This window comes from Grampus griseus, assembly GCF_964374135.1.
Source record: "Grampus griseus genome assembly, chromosome: 15".
NCBI lineage: Eukaryota > Metazoa > Chordata > Mammalia > Artiodactyla > Delphinidae > Grampus > Grampus griseus.
In genome coordinates this window covers 7985846-8003850 of record NC_139009.1, presented here as the reverse complement: position 1 = coordinate 8003850, position 18005 = coordinate 7985846, and the positions used below count along the sequence as shown (strand labels likewise).

At 46.8% G+C, this 18005-nt stretch overlaps 2 protein-coding genes across 2 annotated transcripts in view; one reads left to right on the top strand and one right to left on the bottom strand.

The window, feature by feature from the left end:
• The window catches only part of GREB1 (growth regulating estrogen receptor binding 1), an 82199-nt gene extending 78233 nt beyond the window's left edge, over positions 1–3966 (bottom strand). Inside the window, exon 1 of the mRNA XM_082672523.1 lies at positions 3697–3966. The gene's annotated coding sequence lies outside the window, so the exon portion shown is untranslated. The remainder of the gene's footprint in view (positions 1–3696) is intronic.
• The window catches only part of LOC309833749 (RNA-binding protein FXR1-like), a gene marked incomplete at both ends in the record, with an annotated part of 49039 nt that continues 31901 nt past the window's right edge, over positions 868–18005 (top strand). Inside the window, 2 exon segments of the mRNA XM_082672183.1 lie at positions 868–962; positions 3626–3766. Coding sequence (XP_082528309.1) covers positions 868–962; positions 3626–3766 — 236 coding nt within the window.

Genomic DNA, 18005 nt, shown 5'->3' with positions numbered 1-18005 from the left:
CCACATCCCGTTTCCTCCAGACGTCCAGAGGCGCACATCGTTGGCTGGGTCCCTCTGTGTGTGGAGACTGAGGCCAGCGATGTGCTGGGGGCAAGCTCTTGGTTTCTCAGCCATGGTGTCGACTTAGATCAAAACCAGCAGGACTCTCAGAGAGGACCCTGCAGGTCCCTTTGAGTTATAAGATAATAAACCCCTCAGGAAAGTTGGACTTCACCAACTTCAAACAATTTTTCAAATGCAAAAGCGTTCATAATCTGCCTGCTGGGTAGTAAAAAGCATGTACTTTGGAATAAGGCCACCAGGGGCTTCATTTATGACTATGGTTCTTTTGAGCTGTGTGGCCTTGGGCAAGTTACCTAACCTCTCTGAACCTCCATTTCTTCACTTGTAAAATGAGTATAATACGAACCACCTCCCAGAGTTGTAATGAGGGCTAAGTGAACTAACATATATAGAGTTGTTGGCACATAGTAGATGTTAATAAACTCTAGTTTTCTCTCTTAAATTGGAATTAACGGATCCTAATTCTAATTTCTAGATGCTAACCAGAGATCTTGACTTAACTTGACTCACTGTACTCCGATAGCAATAATTAAACTGGCTTCCTTTAGGGGTACACCAATTGCAATGTGCCTATGCAAGTAGATGGCATTTCCACACGGCTTATCCCCCTTTCTCTCAAGACTTGAAGCCGCTTGACAACAGAAACTATTCTAGTCACTTCTTTATTTCCCATAAATACTGCAGGTCCCGGATAATAACTCCTAAAAGGAGGCAGAGGGAGACGGAAAGGGAGAGGGAGACCACCTGTTCAAGGTCATAGTGAGGACGGCAAAGAAACGGAGCGTGGTCCTGCGTGAAAGCATCATGGAGACTCAGAAGTCCCAGGTGTACCACGTAGACGCACCTGAGGTTTTCATTTCGGACCCCAGGATGCCATCGCTGTTCCAGTTCCAGAAAGTGTATTAGCTAATGCCTCCCTGCCCCAGGTATTACCTGAACTCACCTGTTTTCCATCCCAAGCAGGGTCAGAGGGGAGCCCTTCCCGTGAGCATCGAAGTTCAAGATGTGCACTTCTGTTCTTTCCTCATGAACACTCTGCTACCCCGCAGGCCCTGTTTGTGCCTGTTCTTCCCTGGGCTCACACGGAGGCCAACGTTCATGGCTTCCTCTCCTCCACCCCCAGCGCTCTGCACACACCTCACTGGGCTCCGGGTTTCTCCCCCTAAAGCCACACAGGGTGTGTCTGCATTTCCCCCCCTCCTCGGGGGCTTGAACTGCTGGATGAAGCCGCCAAGCTCACTCATCCCCATGGAGCCCAGAACAGTTTCTTCGGAGCAGATCTGGCAAAGGATCAGCCGTTGACTTGGCTCATTACCCCAGGCGGCCAGAGACCCCGCTCGCCCTCCACCCGGGCCACCCCAGGCTCAAAGAGAAGACACAGCTGGAGGCCTTCAAGGTCTCAGAACCAAGTTCATACAGCTAGGTCTGTCCTAAGCCACAAACCGACAACTCCGAGCCTGTTCTCTGCTTCATGAGAAACAGTGAACCTTCCTCTTAGATTCATGGTTTTGCCCTAAAGTTAAATGCTTAAATAGTCTAATTTGGAGACACGGCAGTAATATTTCATTCCTACTTGGAGCTAAGGGTGAAAGTGAAAGACACAGAGTCCCTGACCTGGAGAAACTCACAGGTAGGGAGGAAGTGCAGGTAAACAAGGCAGTGTGACCATTGCCTTAGCAGGGATTTAGGCAAGAGGGCAGCTCCAAAGGAAACAGAGATGGGCATGGAAGGTTCTATCTCAAGTCAATCTCAGGGTAACTCCCAGAAGAGCTGAATCTGGGGGATAAGCACAGGTTTGCCAGCTGAATATAAGAAAGGGCATTCGGGCAGGAGGTGGGCAACACACCCAGGCTTGACCCGGGGGTGACACCCACATGTGATTGGGGAACACAGGTCCTTCCAGATGCTGGAGCATGGTAGGGGGCGGGGGGGGCAGGTATAGGAGGGTGACGAGGGCCAGTCTAGACGAAGCCCTGTGAACACACATTCAGATTTAACCCTGTAGAGTCAGGCAAGGACTTTAAGATGGCTGGATCAGACTGTGAGAGAGATTCCCTAGGCTTCCTAAGGAGTATAGGAGAATATTGCAGTACACTGGGACTCAAGGAGGACACAAAGACTGGCTCATGTGGAGGCTGAGGAAGAGGGGAGACTGGGCTTTGGAAAGAGGAGGAAGTCGGTGGTGTCATCATCGCAATGCAGGACAGGGGCCGTGGGAGGTCTGAGGTACCCCACGCGCCGGGTGCTCAGGACCCTCCAGCCATCCCCTGGCTTGCCATCTGTTCCCTCACAAGCATCCGCTGAGCTACGTGCAAAATGGGGCTGGTACCCACTTGTCTTTGTCCTCTGTCTCCTCTCAGCCTCGCCTGGAGAGGTGACCGAGAACAGAGAAGAAAGCGTCCATGCCCTGGAGTCAAAGCCGGAGTTCAAGTCCATGAAAGAGAAGACCCATGCACAGCCCCCGCCAGTTCTCTCTTCCCCTCCCTTTGCCATCTGCCTCCATTCTGAATCACATCCAAAACACATCTGTGGTCCTCAGACCCTCCCACCTGACCCTCTCCGGAGACAGCCCTCCCCCGGAATCCCTGCTGACCTCAGGGCCTCCCGGAAGGTAACCACCAATGCCCCAAATTCCAGCTCAGATCTGAGCTGCCACTAACCCCGTTCCTTCCTTCTCCCACATCCCTACAGCAAAAGTTAAGAATCCTTCCACCGACACACAAGTATGGTGATTTATTTCTTATGAGACCAAAGTTTCAGAAAACAGAACAAAAGCAAAAGCCCTGTCAAGACTGCATTTCCAATCTCCTCCTGTACCTCCCGCGGCACGGTGGGCCCTCGCGTATGAGGAATGGCTGTGATGCTTTGGGAGACGAGGAAGAATATATGATGTGACCATAAACGTATTCAGACGGCAGGATGGTCTCCTACAAACTCTTTGAGGTCCTCCCGGCAGGAAACAGCATTCTAATGTAGATTTCTGAGATTTTCCCTGGAGGAACTCATAAACTCCACAGGTGCTGTTTAATGACGAAAAGCTGAAAAGCCGGGCTAAGGGCTTGACTTCTACCTAATCTGCTTGTCTCTCTAACCGGGACTGTCCTGTCTCAGCCGCCAGAGCACCGTATGCCACCCAGACATCTGTCCACACAAGGTCAGATGACGCCTTCCTCTGGGACCACCCTTAAGCTCTCTGGAATGGAACGACAAAGCAAGCACGATGTCCCCACCCCCAGTTGCAGGGAGAACTGAATGGGAGAGAAGCAGCTTCTGAATAAAGCCAGGGAAGATTTTCAGGGAAGAAGAAACTATGGAAAAACCTCTCCAGAGCCCACCAGGCAGGATCCAGAGAGTATTTCCTTAGCACATCATTTACAACTAGACTCGCTTCTGCTTGGTGTCCGCCTTGTGCAAAACTAATTAGTTCTAACCCCTTTAGATACCATTTTCAACAGCAAAATCAGGAAATGAGTTCATTAAGTGGATTCACTCAGCTTATTGAAAACGCAAATGCTTTGCCATTATTCCGCTTGACACGGGCCAGTGCCACCTCTATCATCAGCCAGAACGCCAACGCCAACCTCTCCAACCCCCCAAAGCGGTGCTCCGCTCCCAACATCGAACACACCGTACCTTACAAGAAGCTGGTCATTTCGGGCAACCAGAAACCAACCAGCCAGAAACAGGCTGAGCCCAGCGAAGGGCGAGCGCTTGCTGAGCCCCTGCCTCCCGGGCTGTGCCTCTGATCGTGCAGGGAGCCCTTAATGCCCCCAAGAACAGTGCCAAGCGCTCGGTCAGCCTGACACCCTGGCTCCCTGGCCCCTGCCCTGGGAGGCAGAGGCAGTCAAGCCAGCCAGGGGAAAGGTTTCAAAGGCAGTATCTGCTCCCGAGGCTACGACAACAACCAGGAGGGAAAAAAAAAAAAAAGCCAGCAGCAGACTTTCCAAGTTGAGCTCCCTCTGCCCCAGGCTCCTGCTGGGTCAGATGGCAAATGCCATGGTTTTCCATCTTCTTAGCGCTGAAGCGTTTTACTGGGTCAAAGTGCTCACCACGCAGGTACATACCAATCTGTCAGTCTAACCACCAGCAGTTAAACCGTGTCTTTTCAAACATGAAAGTTTTGTACTTGGCCTGGAACCGTGTCCTCCTGCGCAGAGAACAAAGGGTCAGGGAAGAGCACGGGCTTTGCCATGGGAATCGGGCAGCCCGCTTGGCCACGGGAGGACCGCGGGTGTGGCACTGACCCCGAGAAGCACGTGGCCCTCCAAACAACCGCCTCTGTGAATAGCAAGGAACACAACCCGGCCAGGAGAAGTCCCCTGAGAGTCACAGCGGCTAGTTCTTAAACTTATTGTATTTAAGTCATTTCTACCATGCTGGAAATCATGAAAACACCAGCTCTTGTCGGGACCTTCCTACACATTCCTGTTGCAACTAACATTTGGAAATCTGGGAATCGTGCTCAAATCCTAACTGAAAAAGGGAAGACAAGAAATCATGGGAGCCCCCTTCATTTGCGCTAAATCCCTTTAACTTTGATTTTTATCTTCTTTCCACGGTCTTTTACTTGCCCACCAAGAGGACATGGGTAGGACCCAGGGAGATCCACGTCATCTGCCTTTTGTGCCAAGGCCCAAAGGACTGGATTATTCTTGTTGGTGCCCCAGTCAGCAAAGAGAGTTCGCAGCTGTTTCGAGTCCCCGTCCTCAATACCACCATGCGGTGGAAGGAAGAGCCCCATGTCTCGGACCTACTCCTCCCCAGGCTGAGCCCCATCTCCCTAGCAAGGCAAGGGGAAACCCCACCTGCCCCCAGGCCTTCACAGACGGGCAGGGCCGCGCCCCCTGGTGGCTCTGCTTGAATGAGGCTGCAGGAGTCGAAGCAAAGCCTGGCGTGGCTTCACTCATGGCGGGGCGGTGGCAGCTCAGGTGTGAGGACGCTTGGGGACTGGAGAGGGGGTGACCCTGCATGGAGTGCCTATCACCGTCCACCGCTCAGAGCACTGTCTGTAATGGTGGGAAACTGGACACCACAGAAATGTCCAACAGGAAAGGGAGGTTTAATGCACATGCATCATCCACATGCATGTGGCTTTGTGCATGAAGTTTGTTTTTTTGTTTTTTCCGATTGTGGGAAGAGTAGCTGACGGTTGAAATTGGAACTTTTTATCCAAAATATAATATCTGATATCCACATGCATGTGGCTTTGTGCATGAAGTTTGTTTTTTTGTTTTTTCTGATTGTGGGAACTTGTAAGAGTAGCTGACGGTTGAAACTGGAACTTTTTTTTTAAATTATTATTTATTCATTTATTTATGGCTGTGTTGGGTCATCATTTCTGTGCGAGGGCTTTCTCTAGTTGTGGCAAGCGGGGGCCACTCTTCATCGCGGTGCGTGGGCCTCTCACTATCGCGGCCTCTCTTGTTGAGGAGCACAGGCTCCAGATGCGCAGGCTCAGTAATTGTGGCTCACGGGCCTAGTTGCTCCGCGGCATGTGGGATGTTCCCGGACCAGGGTTTGAACCCATGTCCCCTGCATTGGCAGGCAGACTCTCAACCACTGCGCCACCAGGGAAGCCCTGTGCATGAAGTTTTTAAACGATATGGATATCCTTAGGGTACAGCATGCAGCAAGAAAAAGATTTTAAATTGTTATAGAAATATAAAGAGAGGAATACATGTATACACATACATGTAATACAATGTATTGATATATGATATCTCATTATATAGAGATCCGTCAAGAGAGATATATCTTGGGTCTGGCCCAGGCTTGGGTTTGAATCCTGACTTACTGGACATCTGACCCTGAGCAACTTACCTAACCTTTATGTGCCTCAGTTTCCCCGATCTGATAAAAGGGATAAAAGTACCTGTTTCTTAGTGTTGTTGTGTGGATTCCATGAATGAATATGCAGAGGGTACTTAGAACAGTGAATGGTACATATATAATACTTACTATGTAGGCCATGATAATAGTAACAACTATTATCATTGCTAAGCTTTCAGCCTGTAAATAAATAAATAAAATGCTTAAAAGAGATTAAAAAAAATGTCTACAGTGGTTGCCTCTAAGTGAAAGAATTCAAGATTTTTTAATGCTCCTTTAATCTTTTCCATAGTTTGCTAATTTAAAATTGACATAAACTATCATCATCACGAGGAGAAAATTAGCAAAGAAGGAACTGCCTTCACCAGGCCTGTATTACAATACCTTTGAACTGACCGTGCTTTCCCACTGCTGTCAAAATAGGCTTCGGATGTGAAAATAACATTGGGGTGCCTGCACAGGAGACAGAGCTCGCCCCGGTGGCAGCTCTGACGGTGTTTCTGGTATGAGTCTTCCTACTGAATTTACATCTGCAAATCTATGCTCAATGACAATATATCTCCTTGCCATATATATCTATCTCGCTCTCTTCTGTTCCATACCAAATGCTGTTCTCCCCCACCACCCCCCGGCCAAGTCCCTTCCACCTTACATGTGGCAAGCATGGACAGATCACTATACCAGCAGCCAACTGTGTTGGCTTTTTCTCTGTGACCACAAAGGCCTGAAGTGATGACCTTCAAAAAACAAAAAGTCTCTACCTGTCCAACAAAGTGTCCTGGAGACTGTGATAACTACCATTAACAAACAAATAGGCCTTGGCTTTTTTTTTTTTTTTTTTTGCGGTACGTGGGCCTCTCACTGTTGTGGCCTCTCCCATTGCGGAGCACAGGCTCCGGACGCGCAGGCTCAGCGGCCATGGCTCACGGGCCCAGCCGCTCCGCGGCATGTGGGATCTTCCCGGACCGGGGCACGAACCCATGTCCCTGCATCGGCAGGCCGACTCGCAACCACTGCGCCACCAGGGAAGCCCAGGCCTTGTCTTTTACAAAATGTTTCCCTGAGAGTTTTTCAGATCACTTTGGATCTGCTTTACTGGTACAAACCGTGAGGGGTTGGTACTGCCCGAGGCTGATTGCTCATGCCTCCAGTGCTTTGCGCGTGCTGTGCGTTCTCTCTGCCTGGAAAGCCCTTACCCCTCATTCATGATATGAACTTCTATTCATCCTTCAAAACCTAGTTCAAACGCCTCTTCTGTTGTGTGATGGACCTGACCTCCCTAAAGAGACCTGAGCACTTCTGTCTTTGTTCAGGTTTAACGAAACTCCCGAAACCAGACTAAAGAGAGGACTTGTGGCTAATACAAGGCAAGTAACTAGAGGAAGCCGGTTGGCCCTACAGAAACCCAGACTCGGGCCTCTGGCATGTGTTAGTTGAAAACAGGGGACTTCTTTGAAATACTCTGTACAGAGCACCTGACCCCTCCACCTCCCACCCGACGGCCACATGCAGAGCTCCAGGACTCAAGTGTGCACCACTGGCAAAACACATGAAATCAATTAAATTGAATCAACAGAGGAGAACTAGGGCCACTAACATAGACACAGTCTGGCACTTAGAGGGCTCCAAAACACAAGCTGATGCTGTCCTGAGCACCCAAAAAGCAACACCTGCCAGTCCACAAGCTCCACCCATGGACACAAAACTCCCGCCGCCTTGCTCTTTCTTAAACCCACATGAAAATCCAAGGGTCACCTGGCATCTGAAGAAGGACTGAAGCATGACAAGAACATCCAGGAGAAGGAAAGATACTAAAGCAACCTGAGAAAAAAACAAGGATACATAAAGAATTTTTTTAAAAACTCTAATTATTATCCTCTGAGAGACTGGGGGGCCACACTGTGTCACCCAGTCCATTCACTGAGAGACCCAAACATCACAGAGGAAGAGTTCTTAGAGATGACCCAGTCCATCCTCTGCTTCAGAGCTGACGGACAGCCTTAGTCCACTCAGGCTGCTGTAACAAAAATACCACAGACTGCATGGCTCAGACAGCAAACATTTATTTCTCCAGTTCTGGAGGCTGGGAAGTCCAAGACCAAGGTGCCAGCAGATCTGGTATCTGGTGAGAGCCCATTTCTTGGTTCATGGATGGACCATCTTCTCCCTGTGGCAGAAGGGACAAGAGAGCTCTCTGGGGTCTCTTTTAAAAGGGCACTAATCCAGAGTTCCCTGGTGGCGCAGTGGTTAAGAATCCACCTGCCAATGCAGGGTACACGGGTTCAATCCCTGCTCTGGGAAGATCCCACATGCCGCGGAGCAACTAAGCCCATGCGCCACAACTACTGAGCCCACGTGCTACAACTACTGAAGGCCGCGTGCTCTAGGGCCCACGTGCTGCAACTACTGAGCCCGTGTGCTGCAACTACTGAAGCCCACGCACCTAGAGCCCATGCTTCGCAACAAGAGAAGCCACCGCAATGAGAAGCCCGCACACTGCAACAAAGAGTAGCGCCCGCTCGCCACAACTGGAGAAAGCCCGCGTAGCAAGGAAGACCCAATGCAGCCAAAAATAATAACAAATAAATAAAAGGGCACTAATCCCATTCCTGAGGGCTCCACCCTCATGACCTAATCATCTCCCAGAGGCCCCACCTCCCAATACCATCACATTGGAGGACAGGTTTCAACATATGAATTTGGGAGGGACACATACATTTAGTCTCTAGTAGGGACCCTAACTGGAGAGCTGAATGGAAAAGCTACAGGTATGGAAGCCACACACATTTTGATATGTAATAGTCTGTATATTCTGCTATGTTGTCCTATACACTGTCAGTTCTGCTATGACACTTGTTTTTAAACCACAAATACCAACGGATTAATATTTTGTGAATTTTGTGTGCCCTTAGGTGTGATTTCCTCTGCAAGAAACACTAAGGTGAATGCAGAAAAAAGGTGCCCGGCTGAAGTGAGCTGCTTAGGAATACACAGAACCACACACCTCTAACACCTACCAGCCGCCTCCAATCTCTGCATGTATTACAAGCCACGCCCATCCACAGCTGGTGTTAGAACTTCCCATATGATTCCACACCTCCGTCCTTCCTCTACTCCACAGTAACTCACAGCTGCAACCCTTCCAATGCCCATTTCCACACAAAACTCCATTTATCTTGCACTTCTAGGTAAAGTTCCATATTTATTGCACCATTTGTGTATTTCTTAACCATTTCTTATATGTAAAACTGTGCTTCCCTTTTCTATTAGGCGTTTACCTTTTTTTTTCAATATGTCATTGATGAAATTTTTTTGAGTCCTGTGCCTATAATCCCATCTTTCCCACAAATCCTGTGGTTTTTATTGTGCGACTTTTCATGATTCAGTGATTTTTAGAAACGTATGTCTCATGATATCAGAACTGACCATATGACTGTATTTCTGCATTCCAACTACATTTTCAGGAGTTCCTCTGATATGTGGGGTGGGGCAGAGTTGGGGGGAAAACAAAGAGCATGGCATGCCGATTCTGGTTTGGAAAATTTGGTCACCACCACTGAATTGCACACCAGTCACACCAAGCTCATTCTTTCTGGCAACCCCAAAACTTTCATCAGCTGCTTGGCCTTTTCCCTGCACTGACTGAACTGGAATCTCTTCCTGGGGTAGAGCCAGTTGCTGGGTTTTGTCAGTATAAAACAAATTTGTATATCATATGGGTTTTTTCTCTCCATCAAATACAAAATAAAATTCAAGCATAATTAATGAAATCTCCATTCCTGGCTTTTGTTTATGGGGAAGCAGCTATGGAGCTGGTGCCTGGGTTCCCATCCCGGCCCCTTACCTGTCTGTTGCTGTGTGACCTCAGGCAGCTCCTAAACTCTCTAAGCTCCTGTCCTCCCCCATAAATGGAGATTAACAAGGCTTACTTCAAAGGGGTTTTGTGAGTTTCAAATAAGATAATGTAGTAAAGTATTTAGCACGGTGGCTGACACTTCAGTGTTTTTCCTTCTCTTTCTCTTTTTTTTTTTGTCCTGGTCAAGCTGATCTTCTTGCTGATCACAAACTTATTCCCTCATCCATGTCTTATCTTATTTGCCTACATTGAAATCCTCTCGCCTCCCCCACTGCTACTCAAATTTGGAGCTTAAAACTTGCAAAAGTGAATAACTGGGTGGTACACAATCTCAAGTTTGTGGCTCGTACTCTGCCTTTCCCCTCCATTAGCTTGGAGTAATCATTCATCCACTCACTCAACATTTGCCGGGTGCCTACCTTACATACACTGGGTATTTGAGTGACTTAATTTTCCAGAGCCTATTTTCTCAGCAAAATGAGGATAATAATACCTATATCATAAGATTGTTGGAAGGCTTAAATGACACAAGGACCATAAGGCACGTTTTACACTGTCTAGCACACAATTGGTGCTCAAAAATGGTAGCTTTTATTGGTATCACCACGATGAAAATGACTAAGCCATAGCCCTGCTCTGAGGGAGCTTAAACCCTGATAACTGAAGACCCCTCCCTGCCGTACTAGTGCAGCCGAGCAGATCCTATGCTGGGAAGGTCCGCAAACTTCTCTCCTCCTACAGACCCAAACAGGCTGGAGCAAATGTTCCACTGGCGACGAAACAATGAGTCTGATGATGAGCACATATGACTGCAAAGGCGGCAAGCGAGCTTAGGTATGATTCATCATTGTCTGCCGCAGTAATTAGAAGTATTTTGGTTGGTTCTAGGTCATTCTGACCCAGTTACTGCACTTTTTTTTTTTTCACTGCTAAAGTCTGTGGTGAACCTTAAAACAAAAACTAAAGACTTAGGAAAAGATAGCTCCTTTGTGGCTTTTGCTCGGAGTCAGGACACGATCAGCTCTGCCTTTCAGGAGCAAGCCCCCGTCGAGGAAGCCATTAATGCTCCATCTTTAATTTTCCAAGACACAAGAATAATTTTCATGGTGGAGCTCCTGGAAACCTATCCTGCCCATCTGCTTCCCAAGCTCCTAGCACAAAATAACAACCATGAGAGTATGTATTGATGAGGTGCTCCTATAGGCAGTAAGAAAAAAGAGAATGAATGACCCTAAATAACTGATGGTTGCTAAACTCTCCAGGAGTCAATGAACCTCTCCCACTTCATTCTGGCTAATGTTGACCCATTAGCAAGAGAGTTCCTTCCATACTTAATATGACACATTTAAATGACAAAAAGCATGAAAAAAATGGTAGAAAGCAGAGAAAGTATATTACATCCTTAGTACCTACTACAGTTGCAGGTTTTAAAACGCATAGAAAAAAGACTGGAAGGAAATACACTGAAATGTGAACAGTGGATGTTTTCCCTGGTAAGGGAAGGGAACTCTTCCATCTTCACAAGTTTAATACAGATTTGGCCATTTCATTATTTTTTAGAGTTTCTTCCCTTTATTTTCAAATGAAAAAGATCCTCTGAATCTTGGCAAATGGGAATTTTCAAAGTCACTGCAAAACAAACATATAAAGTAGGAGAAAATAAAGATACTTAGAGTCTTCTGATTATTTTTGAAGGTAATAACTATACTGCAAGACAATTCTGTACTTCTAGTGACCAAAGTCACATCTGAGTAATGTTGAGAACTGTCCAAGCCAGTTGAAAAAAATTGCCAAGGGCTAATTCTTCATCCAATCGAATTACTGAATCTAATTACTTCCAATCTAAAAGAAGCTATCTGGTCATTCTTTTAGAATAAATATCTATAGCTAGCAAAGAAAAAGGTGAAATTTGACAAACGCATATAATTTCATATGAGTATTGGTGTTAAGGATTTCTCCCAAAAATACAGACTTAGTAGCACTTAATGCTTGCAGACAGAGCATTGCTTGGCAAAGAACTATATAAAATATTCTATGATCACAGGTTTTACAGTTGGAGGGTACTTAAAACTATCACCCAGTCCAACCTTCTGCCTTATAATAAGAAACGTATATCATTTTAAAAGCAAGGAATAGAATATTTAATCCAAACAAATAATTCTGCTACTTTCAACTAGGGTGCTTGCATTTTATAAATTCTTGCCTTTTATGGATGGATTTGAAAGAGATTTCTGCCACTCATTAACTTTGATGTAAAGTGACAGGTCTGCAACCTTGAAAAGTCATCATTCTTCTGTTCTACCAGAGTAGTGACCCCTGGATTTTTGTGATCCAGTCCTCAGACACAGAAGCACACTCAATGAATTCAGGGCCCTTTCCCAGTGTGCACAGCCAGAACAGGCGTGTCCAACCCCATCTCTGCTGCACTGTTTCCCTGAGCAAGTTTTGGATTGGATGAAGGTTGACTTTATAGGCTGAGGAAAAAGAACTGATTCTGAAATCTTGTGGGTTTACTCTACTCAATAGCTGTTTGCCTGTCAATGCAGAAAAGAGATAAGCCTTCAAAAAAGTTAAAGGAAACGGGAAACTAAGGGATTTGGGGAAACCTTATCAGCAGAACGATCAAGCTGGCAGACTCTGTTTAACTACCGATGGAATTGGGATTAGGTGACACATCCTGCCTTTTTCTTTCACAACACTCATGATACCAACAATGCACGTTGCAGTATCTGTCTTCCCACAAGACCATGAACTCCATGAGAGCAAAGACCACATCCGTTTTGTTGATTACAGACTCTCCAGAGCCCAGTCCATGTCTGGCTGTCTAACTGAATGAATGAGTGCAGTCTTGCTATTTAGAGAGGCTGACCAGCAGAAAAGATAGGTCAGGAGACACGCCGTCCATCCAACCCACCAGGTGCCCAAGTTTACTCTTGGATCAAGTTTCACCACAAGACATTTTCAACCCGATTAACTTGGTCCCTCGTGGAGTCATCTTCCCAGAGTTGCACTGTGACATTGTAACTTTGGCTTTTTCTCAACACCATCGTGGAAAACAGCCATATGGGACTGGCTTTGGCATTTGCTATCAAATTAAGTCCACTGTGTCACAATATCATTTATATGAGGTCCCGCAGTAGAAATTGATTTAAGACTTTAATGGGGGAGGGGAGACCTTTCCCCTGAAAAAGTGGCACGTCTCTTCTTTTCTCATAATATGCCTACTACTCTTTATCACTTCCCCATTTTACACTGATCACCAGATAAACAGTCATAAATGCATTCCAAAAAATAAGTAATGGCTAATTTTAGGGAAAACAAAAGCTATGTAGGAAAAACATAAAACTAATAGTAGTACGTAACTGGCTCAGCCGTCAAACTGTTTACATGGCCATATTCACGCATACATTGAATTGAGCTACCAAACACTATAAATAACTATATAGGAATAGAGGGCAAGATGCGTGTATCTGTATGGGAAGAATGAGGCATATATGCAAGAGGGCAAAACCTTATCTTCCACATTGGGAAGTTAATAAATATTATTTAAAATTCAAGAATCGAGAAGTAGCAAAGTATGTTCTTTAGAAATGGCAAGAGAATTACTAAAAGAATCAGTTAAAAGGAATGAAAGTTATTGCCTCCCAAGAATAAGATAAGGAGGAAGGAGTGGGCAGCTGCGGAGAATAAGACTGCCATTAGTATTCGACCTACAGTATCTTATTTAATCTCCACTAAAATTCTTACCTTACTAATGAGAAAACTAAGGCTTGTAGACATTAACCAAGATCGCATAGCTAGTAAGTAAAGCTCAGATTTTAATGCAGGTTTCCTGATATCCAAAACTCATGATCTTTCTACTACATTATATTCTCTCTCTTATTCTCCTATTAAAGGAGCTTGCGACATAAAGGAAGAAAGCTTAGAGTCATGTGGTGCTGGGGGCTTCCCTGGTGGCGCAGTGGTTAAGAATCCGCCTGCCAATGCGGGGGACACGGGTTCGAGCCCTGGTCCGGGAAGATCCCACATGCCGCAGAGCAACTAAGCCCGTGCGCCACAACTACTGAGCCCGCGTGCCGCAACTACTGAAGCCCGTGCTCCTAGAGCCCGTGCTCCGCAACAAGAGAAGCCACCGCAATGAGAAGCCCGCCCACCACAATGAAGAGTAGCCCCCTATCGCTGCAACTAGAGAAAAGCCAACGCACAGCAACAAAGACCCAATGCAGCCAAAAATAAATAAATAAATTTAAAAAAAAAAAGTTATGTGGTGTCATAAAACGCCATAGGATGTAAAGAAAGAAAGAAAGGTGGCAAAGATGAGGAGGAGTGAAGGACAGTGCTTAAAACCATTCATAAAACTAGAGTTACATTAGTAATTAATCCACATGAACTCAAGCCCTCCATGGATCTTCTTTTCACTAGAACAAACTAAGTCGGCACTGATCAAAGTGAGTCTTTGATAAAACCCTGGCAAGTGTCTGACCCTCTATGTGACTTGGTGCCAGGCCTCCATCTCATGCCACATCCTAAGGGGCTGGTCTGTGTCTGGCTGGGCAGTCCTGGCCTGAGGAAAGGTGGCTGTACCACAGCTCGTGCTTCCTCTCAGCACTAGAGACAGGGTTTCTGTATGAACACAGCCTTCTGTGTCTTTGCCAAATGGCTAATGAAAGAAGCCCGAGTAAACCTATAGGGTATGTCATTCCAGAAGGAAAGAGTCACAGTGAGAGAATGTGACCAGGACAACTTTAAAAAAGGTCGCATGAAACACATTTACATGGACAGAGTCATGTCAGTGTGAACTCAGGGAAGCACCTCACATACCCATCATAATACTTCATTGCCTGTTACAGAAACCCAACCACAGTGGCCCAACCCAAGAGGAGCTCACTCTTCCCATGTAACTAGAAGCCCGCAGGGAGCTAGTCCAGAGCCCGGGGTGGCCTTCTGACAATGACATTCAATACCAGAGAACCTTCTGCCTTGGAAGGCAGCCACTGAAGTTCACAGTCCAGACTGGAAGAAGGGAGAAAAGCAAAAGATAAAAGGAGCAGGGTTTCTTCACCAGGAAAACAACTGTTTTCCCAGAAGTCCCACCCAACAGATTTCTGCTTATAAAACACTGGCTGGAACTTGGCCTTAGGGCCACCTACACTGCAATGGAGCCTGAGAAATTGGGTTTTTAGCCAGGCACTTTGCTATCCTGAACAAAATCAGGATTCCATTAGTCAGGAATAAGGAAAGGGATGGACAGAACTGTCTGCCACGGGCTGCAATCAGTCCAGCGTCTGTTCAGCCACTGACAAGAAGATGTGTGATGTGTTTTGGAAAGCACAGCATGAAAAGTAGTGATAAGACCAAAGCAGAGCAAGGCCAAATCTGTCCCAGACAATGAGGTCATGCTGACCTTCTGGGGAGAAGAGGATGTTCAGACAGGATATGGTGCTGCAAGGCAAATGCAAAACTATCACAGTGCTAGTTTACAAGCCTGCAGAGGTGGCCACTTTAAGTATCGATTATCCACCTGATAAGGCGGGCACACGAACTGCCCCCAGAGGATCCTTCTGCTGGGCATTTGACACATCACTTCACTTCATCCTCATGCAGTCCTATGAGACCAACAGGAGAGGAAACATGAGGGCCAGAGAGACGGATGTCTTGCCCAAGGACACACACCAGTAAGAGGCAGAGGTGGCATCTGAATGCCTATCGATCATGCTCCCAAGCCTGTGGTCTCTCCACCTTTCCTCTGGTCCAGTTTAACTTTTGGGTACTGGACACCAGCCTGAGGAGCTGGGTGAGATTCTGCCACTGTTCTTCTCCACCCAGACGTCTGGGTACCGAGCCAGGCAGAGCTTCCGATCACCTCTAAGGTGAGTTGTTTCCGTAGGTTTTAGCCTTGGTGAAATAAAGGACACCGGCCAGAGGGCGGACTGGATAGATGATGTGCATTAATCAACACCCCTGCCCCTTCCCAACCGCAGCGTGGACAAACCTCATCCTGTCCGATGCCCTAACCCTGGACTTCCTAAACTCTCAACTCAATGTCCGAGGCACAAATGAGGCCCCAGAAAGAACAGACTTCATCCTACTGAAAAGAAAGGAAAACATCATCGCTTACCTGGACGATCCAAATTTACCTTTAAATGAGCGTGACTTTCTCCTACCCTGAATTTATTTTTAAGTGTTCATTTCCAACTCTCAATGACTGTAAAGTCATAAACTCCCACCTAACCTGACTCTCCGGTTCCTGATGACCTTGACATGACACACCTACCTGGAAAGAGGCCCCCTGCTTCCTGGGCAGGTCCTCTACCCCTGTTTGCAGGAGATAAAAGAGGGCCATTGACAGTGATTAAATATGCATGTACCATTTTGTTAGAGTGACTGGTTCCTTTTTTTCCTTTGCTCTTGAAGAAAAAGCACTAAATCACTTTCTCTAGTAAAATGCCCACAGGCAAGGAAAAGAAAAACATTTACTCCTAGGAAAACTCTCTGGGTCCCCGAGAAGTTCCCAGCAGCTTTTATTTACTCCTCAGTGTTTTGCTACCAGTTGTTAAATGTAACAGAAACAAGAATTACATTAGCACATTAAAACAAGAGGATCTAGGCCTGCACTAGAGTGAGACTAACATATAAAACAAGATGAGTATGTGGGAAGATCCCTTTGAACAATGACTATAAAGGCAGGAAGCCAGCTTATACTGGGTGATAATAAACTACCAAGAACTTTCGCTTCGTTTTTTTTTTTTTAATGGTGCTATTTTATCATTCTGACTTTACTTATTTATTTATTAAATATTTATTTATTTATTTGGTTGTGCCGGGTCTTAGTTGCGGCAGGCGGGCTCCTTAGCTGCGGCACATGGGCTCCTTAGTTGCGGCATGCATGTGGGCTCTAGTTCCCTGACCAGGGATCAAACCTGGGCCCCCTGCATTGGGAGCTTGGAATCTTAACCACTGCACCACCAGCGAAGTCCCCACCAAGCACTTTAATTTAGTCTTCAATAACTGAGTTGGGAAGGTGGCTTTTTTTTATAATCATTGTCACCCTTTTTCACAGATAGAGAAGCTGAGCCTGGCCACAACAGGAACACACAGGAAATGACAGTAGAACCAAGGGTGTAACTGACTCCATACTCTGGCACACCTGCTCCACCATCGGTTTAAAAAAATTCACAAAATGGACATGTCCGGACCGTTCATTTACAATAGCATATTTTCCAAATGCCTGAAAGTTTCCAATAAAATGCTCTCTTATAGGTATTTTTTAAGAGTTTTCAGGGAGCCATGACGTTTTGGGGACTTCCAAAAGGAGAAGCAAGTGGAAAAGTGTTTGCAAGCACAAGAGGGACGTGTTGGAAAAGTCACTCACCTACTGAACGACGTCAGTCATAAGCCAGAAAAGAAAAACATCGTATATGCATAGATTTTTGTTAATCTGATAATTTCTTTTCTTTTTTTTTTTTTTTTTTTTTTGCGGTACGCGGGCCTCTCACTGTTGTGGCCTCTCCCGTTGCGGAGCACAGACTCCAGACGCGCAGGCTCAGCAGCCATGGCTCACGGGCCCAGCCGCTCCACGGCATGTGGGATCTTCCCGGACCGGGGCACGAACCCGCGTCCCCTGCATCGGCAGGCGGACTCTCAACCACTGCGCCACCAGGGAAGCCCTAATCTGATAATTTCTTTAAGAACAGACTTTAAAAAATGGACAAGCGAATATGCTATAATTCCGTATAATGTCTTAGTAAAGGGCTCCGTGCTGTTCCAAAACACATGTTGCCTTGGTGATGCCTGTGACAGTAGCCTGGGGCCCCCAGGAGGACAGAGGGAGCCCTGCTGGGACAGGTAGAGGGGCCACCTGAGGAAAGTGCCACAATGGGGATTATTCTACAGGTGAGGAGCTAAAACTCAGAAATGTTCCAGGGACCCCCGAGGGGTGGACTGCCTGAGTCCCACATCAAGCCCAGTTTACAGGGAAAACTGCCATGAGGACGCGCCGGTGAAAGGGGTGAAAGATGAGTGTGTGCTCACCAGGCTGACAAGAGCAGGAAAAACAGGGCAAAGTGACAGGTGTCACAGACCCGGGGTCCTGGGAGAAAAGTGGGAAGCCACGGCCACAGGAGCCCAGGAGGCTGGGAAGAGAACACAGTAGGCACACAGGGCCGTGCCCAGAGCCACATGTATCCTCTCTGAGGGCGAGGGGCAGGGTGCGGCCCACCATGTCTGTCCACAGCCCACAACGAGTGAACAGCTCCAC